At 52.9% G+C, this 12,020-nt stretch overlaps 3 protein-coding genes and 1 non-coding gene across 4 annotated transcripts; 1 reads left to right on the plus strand and 3 right to left on the minus strand.

Moving 5' to 3' along the window:
* Nucleotides 1-179: 179 nt before the first annotated feature.
* On the minus strand, nt 180-1,869 carry AtWU_08406 (glutamate decarboxylase; the record flags this gene model as incomplete). The annotated part of the gene is made up of 4 exons (XM_035503514.1): nt 180-294; nt 350-1,518; nt 1,566-1,593; nt 1,643-1,869. 4 exons carry the CDS (start codon nt 1,867-1,869, stop codon nt 180-182), a joined length of 1,539 nt encoding a protein of 512 aa, XP_035359407.1.
* A 1,738-nt stretch (nt 1,870-3,607) lies between these two features.
* Nucleotides 3,608-5,463, minus strand: AtWU_08407 (uncharacterized protein; the record flags this gene model as incomplete). The annotated part of the gene is made up of 3 exons (XM_035503515.1): nt 3,608-4,758; nt 4,824-5,272; nt 5,369-5,463. 3 exons carry the CDS (start codon nt 5,461-5,463, stop codon nt 3,608-3,610), a joined length of 1,695 nt encoding a protein of 564 aa, XP_035359408.1.
* A 2,025-nt stretch (nt 5,464-7,488) lies between these two features.
* On the minus strand, nt 7,489-7,560 carry AtWU_t221. Its single transcript has one exon. It is a non-coding gene; the product is annotated as a tRNA-Arg (tRNA).
* Nucleotides 7,561-9,965: 2,405 nt separating this feature from the next.
* On the plus strand, nt 9,966-10,694 carry AtWU_08408 (uncharacterized protein; the record flags this gene model as incomplete). Its single annotated transcript, XM_035503516.1, has 1 exon — nt 9,966-10,694. One exon carries the CDS (start codon nt 9,966-9,968, stop codon nt 10,692-10,694), a length of 729 nt encoding a protein of 242 aa, XP_035359409.1.
* Nucleotides 10,695-12,020: the final 1,326 nt, after the last annotated feature.

Below are 12,020 nucleotides of genomic sequence, written 5' to 3' on the forward strand. Positions count from 1 at the left end.
CCACGTTTCACCTTGACTAGTAGAGATCATGGGAGATCCACTATCAGCACTGTGAATGTCTTATTTCATTCGCATTCATGTATCGGAGATGTCTAGCATCATTGTATCCGTGTTATGTCCATGCCTCTCATATACAGTTCATGTCCACCATCCTCCACTGTCATCTAACAGAGTCTACTCTAACACACACCGTGGGTCTTGCCATGCTTGCCCTGCAAGGAATGGGTCTCGTTCTTGTAGTGAGGGTGCACATGCTTGGACTTGTGCGAGTTGGTCGAGTGCACCCGGACATGACTATTTCGGTTAGCAATTGCTCAGATCGACACCATTCTCACCAAGGGTAACTTACTGAGTGTACCGCTCCAACATCGCTTTGTCCATGTCGCTGAGCGTCTTCAAGGCCAGCTTAATGTCCGCCAGCAGCGCATCGCACCGGTTCTTGCTAAAGTCCTCGCGCACCACCACCCGCATCAGCTTCAGCGAGTTGCTGTTGGGCGCCATCGTGTACGCCGGCACGATCCACCCGCGCTCACGCAGCTGGTGCGCCAGCGCAAACTCGTCAAACTGCTCCGAGTCGCGGTCCGCCGGCAGCCGGAACGCCACCAGCGGCAGGCCCTTGCCGCCGCGCTCGCTCATGATCACAAAGCCCAGCTGCTCCAGCTGCTCGGCTAAGTAGTCGGCAGTGCGTGTGATGTTCGTCATGATCGACCGGTAGCCCCGCTTGCCCAGTCGGATCATCTGGTAGTACTGTCCAATGACCTGCGACGCGCCCTTGGAGAAGTTCAGCGTGAAGCTGGCCTGCTCGGCTCCCAGGTAGTTGATGTTGAAGATCAGCTCCTTGGGCAGGTACTCGGGCGAGCGCCAGACAACCCAGCCAACACCGGGGTACACCAGCCCATACTTGTGACCAGACACGTTGATGGACACCACCTTGGACAGACGGAAGTCCCACTCCAGGTTGGGGGCAACGAAGGGGGCGACGAAACCACCACTGGCGGCATCGACGTGGATGGGGCAGTCAATGCCCCGCTCGACGAGGAGGTCGTTGATGGCCTTGACGTCCTCGTACTCACCGGTGTAGGTGGTTCCCAGGATAGCGCAGATACCAATGGTGTTCTCGTCGACCAGGTCGACGGCCTGCTTGGGGTCAATCACGTAGCGATCCTCCGTGCAGTAGACGTAGCGCTCCTCAACATCGAAGTAGCGGGCGGCCTTCTCCCAGCACACCTGGACGGCACTGTTCATGACGATGTTGGGCCTGGAGGCATCCTTGCCCTCCGCCTTGCGCTTGTTCTGCCACCGTCTCTTCATGGCCAAGGTGCCCAGCATGATGGCCTCGGAGGATCCGATGGTAGAGGTACCCATGGGGTGTTCGTCATCACTGTCGGTGGGAGCGTTGAACAGACGGGCAATCATGTTCACACAGCGGTTCTGGATCTCGGCGGATTGGGGGTATTCCTCGTAGTCGATGAAGTTCTTGCTGAAGGACTCGGTCATGAGCTTCTCAACTTCCTCTTCCTACTCGAATTAGCATTGTGCTGATACCCTAGGAGCAAAACACATACCATGTAGGTCGTCACGAAACTCGCAAGGCTGTGAAGGGATTAGCCTTTGGTCATGTCTTGCTATCGACCGAACCTACTTGAGCATGGGGTTTCCATCCAGACTGAGCTCATCCTTGATCATACGGTAGGCCACCTCGCGAGGCATCTCCCGCTCCGGCATCTCCGTCGAGGGCAGCTGTTCCGTAGCGAAACGAGTGCCGTAGACACTGGAGTAGAAGGCATCATCCTCAAGCTGGATGGAGTCGACCCGTTCAGCGGTCTTCTCGACATCACTGTCGCGCTTAACCTGAGCAAGATGGACCATTGTGCCGAATCAGATGTGTAAATGTGGATGAATAGGAAGAAGAGAGAAGAAAGCGATGCTAGAAAAACAGCGACAGGAAAAGGGGGAGCGCAGTGATGTAAATAAGAGAAAGGAGGGGCGCAACAGCAGGCTCCCACGATCAGCCAACGGCCGTCAATCCAGTTAGCTCATTGAAACTGTCCCCCCTGCTCCCTGTTCTGGCCTGCCGCAACATCCGTCAGCTCACACAACACGGGAGGAGGGAACAGCCACTCGTTGGCTGTTGTCCTCAGCCCCCGAGAGGTGGCAGCCACTCATGGCGCCCCTTTCCTGTAGCTCAGACACAGTCCTAAATCCCAGACTAGTGCTGGAGGAGACGCCCATCGCCAGTGACGGAGGGACGAAGGAGTGGGGATCGAGGTTTGGGACCCCTCCCTCGTGTGATCGGATGGGCGAATCATCAGACAGTGACCAGGGACACGGCGCTAAAGCTTAAGGAAAGCTTGGCCTGGATCGGTCGGCAACCGGTGGGAATTGTCTCAGCCACGATGGGAATGGAGTCAGGATGGAGACTGATTCACCCAAAAGTCCGAAAGAGGGGAAGACGAGGACGAAAGGGAGGCGCGAATTCCCTCATCGTGGGGCGGCAAGTGGAGGGGCTGACGGAGGGATCGGCCAAGGTAAGTGATAGTAAGTGATATCATCGCTGACTAGCCGATCGAAGTATCCCCTTTCTTGGAAGGCCTTGGAAGGATCAATCATCAGAATATCATCAGAATAGAAATGAGAAGAGATAGCGGCTGTGGTGGGGAGGAAATAAACTCGCCCAGAAAATAGTGGCGAGTTTGAAGGGAAGCTATTGATGGAGCTGTTAAAAGAGGTGGAAGCAGTGGAAGCAGTGGAAGAAGTGGAAAAGATGTGACGGGGATTTCTTCTCCTGGTGGTCCCAACTAACCCCAAAGAGATTCGGGTTTGTCCCTCGTAATAATTAATTAAAATCCGATAACCACTGCCGACATCCTCGTCGCTGCAAATGGCGGTGAATTGCCGTGATGTGTTGTCCTTTTTGGCAACTATCCACTCTTTGGAATAGCTTCGCCAAGTGCCCAGGTTGGCAGCTCCCAGCCATCACCCCGTACTTACTTACTATACGTCTACATCGCTCACGAATAAAAAGATGAAGAAGTATCCCGGTCTCCTCCGGAACCACCACATCAAAAAACAATAATCAAAATCATCACATTTCCCCTCCATTACCATTAAGCCAATTACATACACTTCGTCCCAGTCTCGGCCCATGCAGCCAGCCCAGATGAACATGAACATCAACATGAACGTGAACTTGAACATGAACCATACGTCCGTCCGAAATACAAAATAGCGCTTTGCAGCATCCCAGTCAGAAAGCCCAGCCCAGCCCAATCAAGCAATTAATCAAGCAATCCTATCCCTGGTGGTATCCTGTCCTGGCCATTCATATCGTACACCCGCCATCCATCATCATACTAAGGCGTTATGTTATCTCTGGTATCTTTCTGCCTAGCCTGGATTTTTTTTTCTTCTTTTTCTTTTCCCTTATTCCATATTTTTATTGGGTTTTGTGTTTTTGCTTTTTTAATATCCATCACTCCATGCAATCATCCATGTTGGGGTATCAGCAATATGGGCTCCTGGGCCGGCAACCGCTCGCCAAAGGAGCCAAAAGTTCATTCCGGAGAACACCTCCGGCAGGAAAAGCGCAGAGAAACGAGGCAGAACTCTAGTTCTTCTCGCCCTTGATCTTGCGCTTGAGCCAGGCGAAAAGTCCGCTCTTGCGCTTCTCGGCCTTGCTGCTTTCCGACTTCGCAGTCTCCTGGGGCTTGACGGCCTCGCCCTTGGCCTGCTCAACGCTCGTCTTGCCTTCCTCAACCTTCGGGGCAGCGGCGCCCGCTTGCTGGGTCTCTTGTCCGGTTTGAGCGGCTTCGGGCTTAGCAGCAGAGGTGCCTTCCGCCTGAGGCTCCGACTTGACCTCCTCGGCCTTCTGGGCAGCAGCGCCTTCCTCTTTCTGAACAGACGAAACTCCTTGGGTGGCCGAGGTCTCGGTCTTCTGGGCCTCCTGGGGCTTCGTGTCCTTGATCGTAGAGGGGACAGCGCTGAGGCGCTTGGAAGTCTCTGGTGTCTTGGTCGCCTGCTCCTTGTCTTCCGCAACCTTCAGGGGCTGTTCAGCCTCAGTGGCCGTGGGTGCAGCAGTGGTGTCCTCCACAGTCTTATCCGCTGCTTTGCTCTCACGTCCAGAGGGTCTGATGATGGTGCTGGGAACAACCGCAATAGGCTCGCTGTCTGCGGCTGCGGCCGGGGCCTTGGTCGCCGTTGCTGGCTCCGGCTGTGTCAACTCGGACGTCTGCTTAGCGCTGGCAGTACTCTCAGGTACTTCAGAGGGAGCGATGGCTGCAGCAGTCTCGGGCTTGGTAGAAGCTTCCACTGGGGCAACAGCGGTGGTGTCAGCCGCCGCGCTGGACGGAGCTTCGGTAACCTTGGCCGGGACGGCCTCGGTAGTCTGAGGTACTGTCGTGCTGGACGCAGCTCCAGCATCCTTGTCCGTCGCGGCAAGTCCGGCAACTTCCAAGTCCTTCGACGCCTCATCAGCGGAGCCAGCACCAAGCCCCGGGACAACCTGTGGCTGCACGATGGTGCCAGTAGGAGCCGGAACAGTGTCTGCGGCTGCTGCCTTCTCGGTGGCAATGACGGGTTCATCTTCCACCTTGGGCATCTTGTGGGGCTTGTGGTCATCCTCCTTGGTGGTGATGCTGCTCTCGTAGGGTCGCTTCACGTGGGCATCGGCGGTCTCGGGCTCGAGGGTGCTGGTTCTGACAGGCAGGGTTGTGGTATCCGCATTGGAAGCTTCAAGGGTGGAGGTGGAAGGTAGTACAGCTGGTGACAAACATTGTCAGCAAACTATCAGCCCTGCGCAAATGCGCACCCATTGGGTTACTTACTCGTGCCCTCCTCCACTGTCTCCGCCTGAGCAGTCTTCGTCTGCTGCGCAGCGTCCTCTACGATGCCATCGTTTATCTTGGGGAACGCGGTATTGACTGCGTTTGAGGCCTCCTCAGTGAAGTTGACCGGAGGGGCAGGCGCGGGGACCGGGGCGGCGGTGTCAGTAACGGTGGCCACGGGTGCCGCAGTCACTGCAGGAGCAGTCTCGGCAGCGACGGCTTCGCTCTCACTCTTGGCGACAGTCTCAGGGATTGTGGTCTCGGGTGCTGAAGTCACACCAGTGTCGGCACCTGCAGCGACGGCTCCAACTTCGCTTTCGTCCTTGGTAACTGTCTCGGGGACGACAGCCTCAGGCGCAGTGGTGTCAGTGACGCCTGCCTCGGTAGCGACAGCTTCGAGCTCACTGTCGCTCTTGGTGACTGTTTCCTCGACCTCGTTGGCTGGTACACTGTTCCGGAGAGAAAAATGTCAGTGTCATTTGTGCGAAACAAGATTGCGATGACGAAACAACAGCACAATGCGGGTGCGATTGAGTTCTACTCACACATTGTTGGGGGCATCGACTGCTTTCTTTGCGGCAGCGGCAGCACCGCCGCTCTTCTTGCCCTTGTTCTTGTTCTTTCCTCCTTTCTTAGGCATTGTGATGGATTATCCTGTGCAGCAACAATATTGTTAGTGCACTGGCAATGACGACAACGAGTCAATTCAGCAGTGGGTGGACAAAACCTACAGTCTGTGCGAACGGAATGGACACGAGTCGTGGATGCGAAACGTCGAGGTCGTGCGATTCCGAGAATGGGGATTAAGAACCAACGGCAGATGAAGTGGGAAGTTAGGGGCGGGCTGGTCTGGTATGTTGCCCTGTGGCCCTTTCCGATTGCCTAAATCGATTCGGGGAACGTTAATCCGTGGAGGGCCGGGTCAAGGTGCAATTAATTTGCGGGTAACACTGAACCACTGGCGCTTGGATTGATTTCAAGCTGCACGCGACCAGTGCAATTCAATGTAGGTAGACCTGTAGCGCGTGTTGTAGTTGAACTGGCGCCAGTTCACACAGGAACAATCTGTGAATGAATGCTTGTGGGAGCGGGGGAATCCAAACGAGGGCGAAAGTCACGCCGCGGTCACATGGGGTCGTGTCGAAGGGGACAGCAGGGTTAAGATTGGAAGGGGCACAGTGCACGCGGATCCAAATATGGGTTGAATTGCGCGTGGATGAGGGTTGCAGATGTTTATTACCTGCAGGCGCATTTCCATGGGCTCGGCTTGGATCCCTACAAATCCTCCTTCATCTCCTTTCAACAACATCCTGCTCTCAGTCATGACTACAAAAGAGACAACAATCATGTTGGCCAGCCATGATGGCAGTTGCTATTCTGCACCAGACCGAACCCAGCTCATGCGCTGCTTGCGGCTTCTACAGAAATGGCAGGAATGGCAATTACGAAGCGATTGAGTGTCAAGCAAGCAGTATGGCAGCTGGAGCTGGCGCACATCCCCCTGATTCCGGCGAGTCGGAACTGTACCTGCAGCTTGGGGCTTAACAAGCCATGTTAAGCGGACTAATTCTCAAGCTTGCAGACGATCCCATCCCGCCCCGGCGGGACCTGAGTTTATCCGTGGCGAGCCGTCCGCACAAGGCAAGGTCTCACTTGACCGGAGTTACTACATACGTATGGAGTACAATGCCTTTATGCATTCATTGCATTGGCTAATATAGCCAATTAATGAGAGGTTGAACTTGCAGGATATCTATTGACCACTAACCAAACTATCAGGATACTAATCAAACCACAAAATCGAGTCTGCTGCTACACTATACAACTTACAATCAACCATTACTATGATTACTTGTTAGGTACTTTGTAGAAGCAGAAGGTACGGTGACACTCGCGCCCGTGTTCGATCGGTCGATTGCATCATGAGGCATGCCGTCGGGTCCAGGATCGGCCAAACCCGGACAGGGAATGAAAGGTTTAGGAACCGTTTCCGGTCGACATGCCAGCCGTCGTCGTGTCCTTAACCAATTCAGTAGTGAAAGCCAAGACCTAGCCAGCTGCTTGAAATAGACACTGTACACTTGTATACAGTCCAACAACAGTATCACGTGCCTCAATATGACACAACCCACCACACAGAAACGTCTAGTATATATTAAGTAGCTCGAGCTGAGACGGCCGCCCAAACCGGCAGCGCAAGGTGGCCACTACTTTAGTTAGTATCCCTTACCGATGACAAGTGGCCAAATCGTCAACTTCTTTCCTCTGCGCCCCAAACTATCGGGGACGGCGTATGTAACATGTATACATGCCCGAAGAAGTAAGTTTACGGGCGAAGTTGACGGAAGGATCATGTCTGGGGAGGCGAAACCCGGGGGTGAGTGGTCTGCCATGATGACATCATGGAAGGGAGGGCGTAAGTTAGTTGACGGTGGTTGTTGCAATGCCACGCCGAGCAGTGTGGTGACGGCCCAACAACGTGCCAGGTTTGGCTGGAACCCCTTGCGTCTCACACAATTTTTTAAGTTTCAGTTCGTTGTTGGGTTATGCTGTATGATTCCATATACTGCGTGCCTGACGATGGCAGAAAAGAAAAAAGAGATATATCAAGTGGGTAGGCACTTGGGCATACCCTGGTATTGAAGGATGGGGGAGCAAAAAAGAATGACCTACGCAGGACTCGAACCTGCAATCTCTTGATCCGTAGTCAAGCGCCTTACCATTGGGCCAGCAGGCCTATTTGATGAAAGATGGCTGTGATAATTTGCTACAAGATCCAAAGATAGCCGTTTTGGTCACCGGAACTACCGTGCCGAGTGGGGGCGACTCCGAACCACCTTCAGCGGGGCACTCGGAATCCACGATTATGCCAGCGATATCATTCGTGCAATTACTTATCGTCCATGGGTGGTTCTTTATCTCATTAGTCAAACCGTTTGCTACTGTGTTCGTACTAGTTACTTGTCTGAGATGAGAACTTCTTCCCAGTGGCACCGCACCGTTCTCGGTTCCGGCGACTGACGTGGGATAGTTACTACCAAGTCATCTGGCGCCCCCCAGCCTATCTACATCCGACAGCAAACAGAAAGAAGCATCCAGATTCCAGCCTCCATGAAGGAACGAATGATGATTGATGCCGGGGAAGTCGCAGGGTTACATCCCGATCGCTACGATGGGAAGAACAAGATGCAGCTTGACTCGAGTCGGTCGGTGGTGGCACGTAGATCGGACCGTCTTGGCTGTGTTTCTGGAATCGTTCGGTGCAGCAAGACCACGACAGCAAGAGACAGACAGACAGATACCTTGCTTGATCTTTTTGCCATTGCCACACACGCACTTACTCACACACCATCATGCAAGTCCTGCCGACTGGGCGATAGTACACCGTGATATACACCTGTCTTCTGCAGCAATCTTACGAAGCCCAGCCCAGTCCGTCGGCTGGCCGGCCAGCCCTGCAACATGTTGGGGGAAAGTGTAAGTTAACATGAGAGTGGTGGGAAAAGAGAACCCAGAGTTTTACTACTACCTACCACCCTCTTGACTTTCTTCGGCCGGGGTTGCGTAACTTCCCGACCACTCGTAATGCGGAAATTGGTCTGGGAGGTTGGCGCATCCAAAACCATGGTTTAGATAGGACTGTTTTGGGCTTAAGGTAGTACCTTGTTCTGGCGATGCAACCCGACGGTGAACCTCCTCCAATGGACGTCTGATTGGAAGGTAAGTAAGAAAGAGGGCCACACCGAAGGAGGGGGGCAAGTTTACAGTACGGTTCAGAATCAAGGGGTTAGTCAGCTCTAGGCTAACTGGGAAAGGCAGAATCGGGACTCGGCACTCTATGGCCGGGTTTGCAGAAGCGCCGCGGAAAAGAATGAGAATGAGGGAAATATTTCGTTATGGAAAATGCTTAACGAAAAATGTCATGTTTGGGTGGTGTCCCGCTTTAAGGACGGGAGGGGGAAACAAAGTGACTGGTGATGATGACGATGAAGACTTTCTTTGCCATCCTGTCAGTCATTTTTCTTTGTATTTCTACACTTATAAGTTATTTTACTATTATCCCTCAAAGCATGGAATTTTATGATCTAGCATATTCCTTCGTCGAGTGACATAAAACCCCAAGACTTATAATAATTAACTCAACTACTGCACAAGCTGCTACACTCCGAGTCTCATTCCCCATTCTGTCTTCCGGCTAAGAACAATCAGGCTAAGCTTGGGAAATTCACGCACAACCCTCTCTCCCTCCTTCCTGGCTCAACCCCCCCGGTGGATCCTCCACGTTCGGCGTTTGTTTCTCGTTCACGCCTCGGATTTGGCCGCAGGTAATCGCGGCTTACCCAGTTACCGGCTCTCTGCCTCTTACCCTCCCAAGAAAGTCCCAACCCTCCCAGAGCCGTGGGGTTAGGTTAGGTTACCTTGGCCTGTGCAGAGCAAAAAGTAAGGTCAAGCGAGCCATGATAAGTCACCAACCGGTAAGTCAATGGCCGCCCCAGTGCATTCTGGGAATGGTTTACTCCGTTTCCTCCGTTGGATGGAGCCCCGTTGTGGTGGTATGGAACTAACGGCATGGTGCCTCGCACCGCTCGTTCCAATCAGATCCCTTCCACTTCGAACTACGAGTAATTAATTCCCCATCGCATTGTATCATAGGTATGGACGCTGATTCCGATTACTCCTCCCAGTTAGTCGTGCTGTCTCTCTAACTATCTGGGACTGCTGCTCCATTAGTTCCTTGACATAATCCCCATCATATCTCTCTCTTCCCTCAGTTACCCTTTAGTCTAGCCCTTCCTTCCTCTCGTCTCTCTCTTACTTCACTATCTACTCTCCCCTCTTCTTTCTTTCTTCCTTCCTTCGTTCTTCCTTTCTTCTACTCTCCCCTCTTCTCCCCTCCACCCCCCTCTCCTCTCCACCCCACACTTGGTCTAGGCAAACGATGATACGAGGGTTTCTGGACCTACTCGATTGTCGTCTGTGCTTGCACACCCTCCCTCGCGTCCATTCCCTCCCTGGGAAAGGTATGCAACATTGAGGTCTTGAGTCGACGGTTGAACGCATAACCCCTCCTATCACAACGATCTTCCACACATATCGACACCATACACCACCATATCGCCTGGCTTTTCCACCCCGGTCAACATGAGTTTCCGAGAAAAGGTGCGGAGGGTGTTCCGCCGGTCCAGCAGTGGGTCCTCGTCCAAGGGCAAGGGCAATGGAATCAAGATCGAATACTACAAACGCGGCGAAATCCCTCGGTCAAAATTCAAGGGCCCTTTCGACAAGGAACATCAACGGAAACTTGCAGCATGGTCGTTTGGGGACGCCCAAGCGGAACGCCCGCGTACTCCCGATCTCAGCCTCTCCCCCTGTGCGTCCATACCGGATTTCATGAGAGCGCGGTACGAAGAAGACGCCGCCGACGACCTCGCCCCCGATCAGATTCGAACAGTACGACCCGAAGTAGATGTGACAGTTGGTATGTGGGATACTTCCTTTCGTCAGCCCTTTTGGATGTTGTCCAGCCCTGGACCTATCATAAAATATGCCATGTGTAACGATCAGCCATCTGACCAATCACCAGATCCCCCTTCGGTTCACCATGACGAATACGCCTGCGGCCGACAAGGAGAGAGCGGCTCATCATCATCCACAGCCGTGGAGCCTGAAAGCTATAGCGAGTCCCTGATGACTCTGTTTGCCGACTTCGACCGGGTTGACTCGATCGCCCAGCTGAAAGAAACGATCCGCTACACTTCCCCGGCTGTACGAGCGATTTCGCCGCCCCCCTTGTCGCCCAAGGGGTGTTACATGCCATTCTCACCGGAGGAGCTGACACGGGCGTTGAACGCCGTGCAGATCTGCTCATAGTACCTTTTTTAATTCGCTCCGACTTCCGGCAAGATCTTCGCTTCCCCCCATCACGTGATGCCAACTCAATAGGGATACCGACCCTATCGACAATGGTCCCTTTCTTTTCTATTTCCGACTCCGCCATCCATTTCCACCTTTCTCCTTTTAACATTTACTATGCGACACAGGTGTGAGCATCTTACCTTCTTCGAACCCTCCCGCCGTGGGTCGCAGAAGGCGGCACTGAATACCCGGTCGTGTTCAAGGCTGCCATTTTCCGACGGCTGACGCAGTCTACATATGCAAATCCGGCGTGAGGGGCGTCTGGAATTTATTGCATCTGCCCTGGACGGAGTCGGTCCTTTCCACGCATGAAACGAGCAACGTTCGAAAAGCGTCTGTTTTGTGCTTTGAGTGCTTCGTGCATTGCGTTTAAGCGTATACCCATCCAACTGAGTTGCTTGGTTTTCCCAACCCGTCATGTGTGCTGGTGCCTTAGTGGGTGCCTACTACTAGCACCGAGGATTCTCCCACCGGCCACTGACCCGACTTGTACTTAATGTACCTATCTAACTGTAAGGTAACACAATGAAGAAATAATAATAAAGACCCGTCAAATAGCGTAGTGTTCAGAAGAAGTAGATTACAGTACGTAGTGAGTAGTGAGCCACCTCGCCTCACTCCCAGAAAAGCAATAAAGTAATAAGCAATAGTAATCAAGAAAAAAGTATCCCCATAAATCAAGCCACTATCGACAATAAGCCTCGTCAATCATCCCTCCTAGTCCGCGCCACACGCGCATCACCAACGCCAAAGCCAATCCCGGAGTAGTGGCAATCAGTCAGGGTTCAAGAGCAACAGCAGGGGAAAATGATTTCACCCTCTCCGCCAAGACATTCCAGACTGCGATCTTCGGTCGGATACTTCAGCCAACTTTGAATTTTTGACTTTTGACTTTCCTTCTTCCTTTTTTTTTTTTTTTTAGAGTAAGGTTTACTTTTTCTTACTACGTACTACGGAGTAAATTGACCGGTTTGATCGACGGTGCCGCGAAGCACTAGTTTGATTTGATCTGTTAATAGTGTGTTTGGACTTGGACTTGGGACTTTGGAGGGGCTGTCTGTAGTCGTTCGTCCGGGTGTTGTGTTCGGGTCCGGTCGGGATGGTCGGGTCGGGCGGGGTGTTGCTTGCTTTGCTTTGCTTCTTGTTGTGCTGCTTCTTCTTCTACTAAGCTGTAGATGTAACTTTTAGTCTGCTTGGTTATTATTTTTTTTTCTTTCTTACTTGTATTATTTGTATTGGTTTAATAGTTATGAGGGTGAGGGTGAGGAGGCTGGCTGGATG

Source organism: Aspergillus tubingensis, assembly GCF_013340325.1.
Source record: "Aspergillus tubingensis WU-2223L DNA, scaffold_9, whole genome shotgun sequence".
In the NCBI taxonomy this organism is placed as follows: Eukaryota; Fungi; Ascomycota; class Eurotiomycetes; order Eurotiales; family Aspergillaceae; genus Aspergillus; species Aspergillus tubingensis.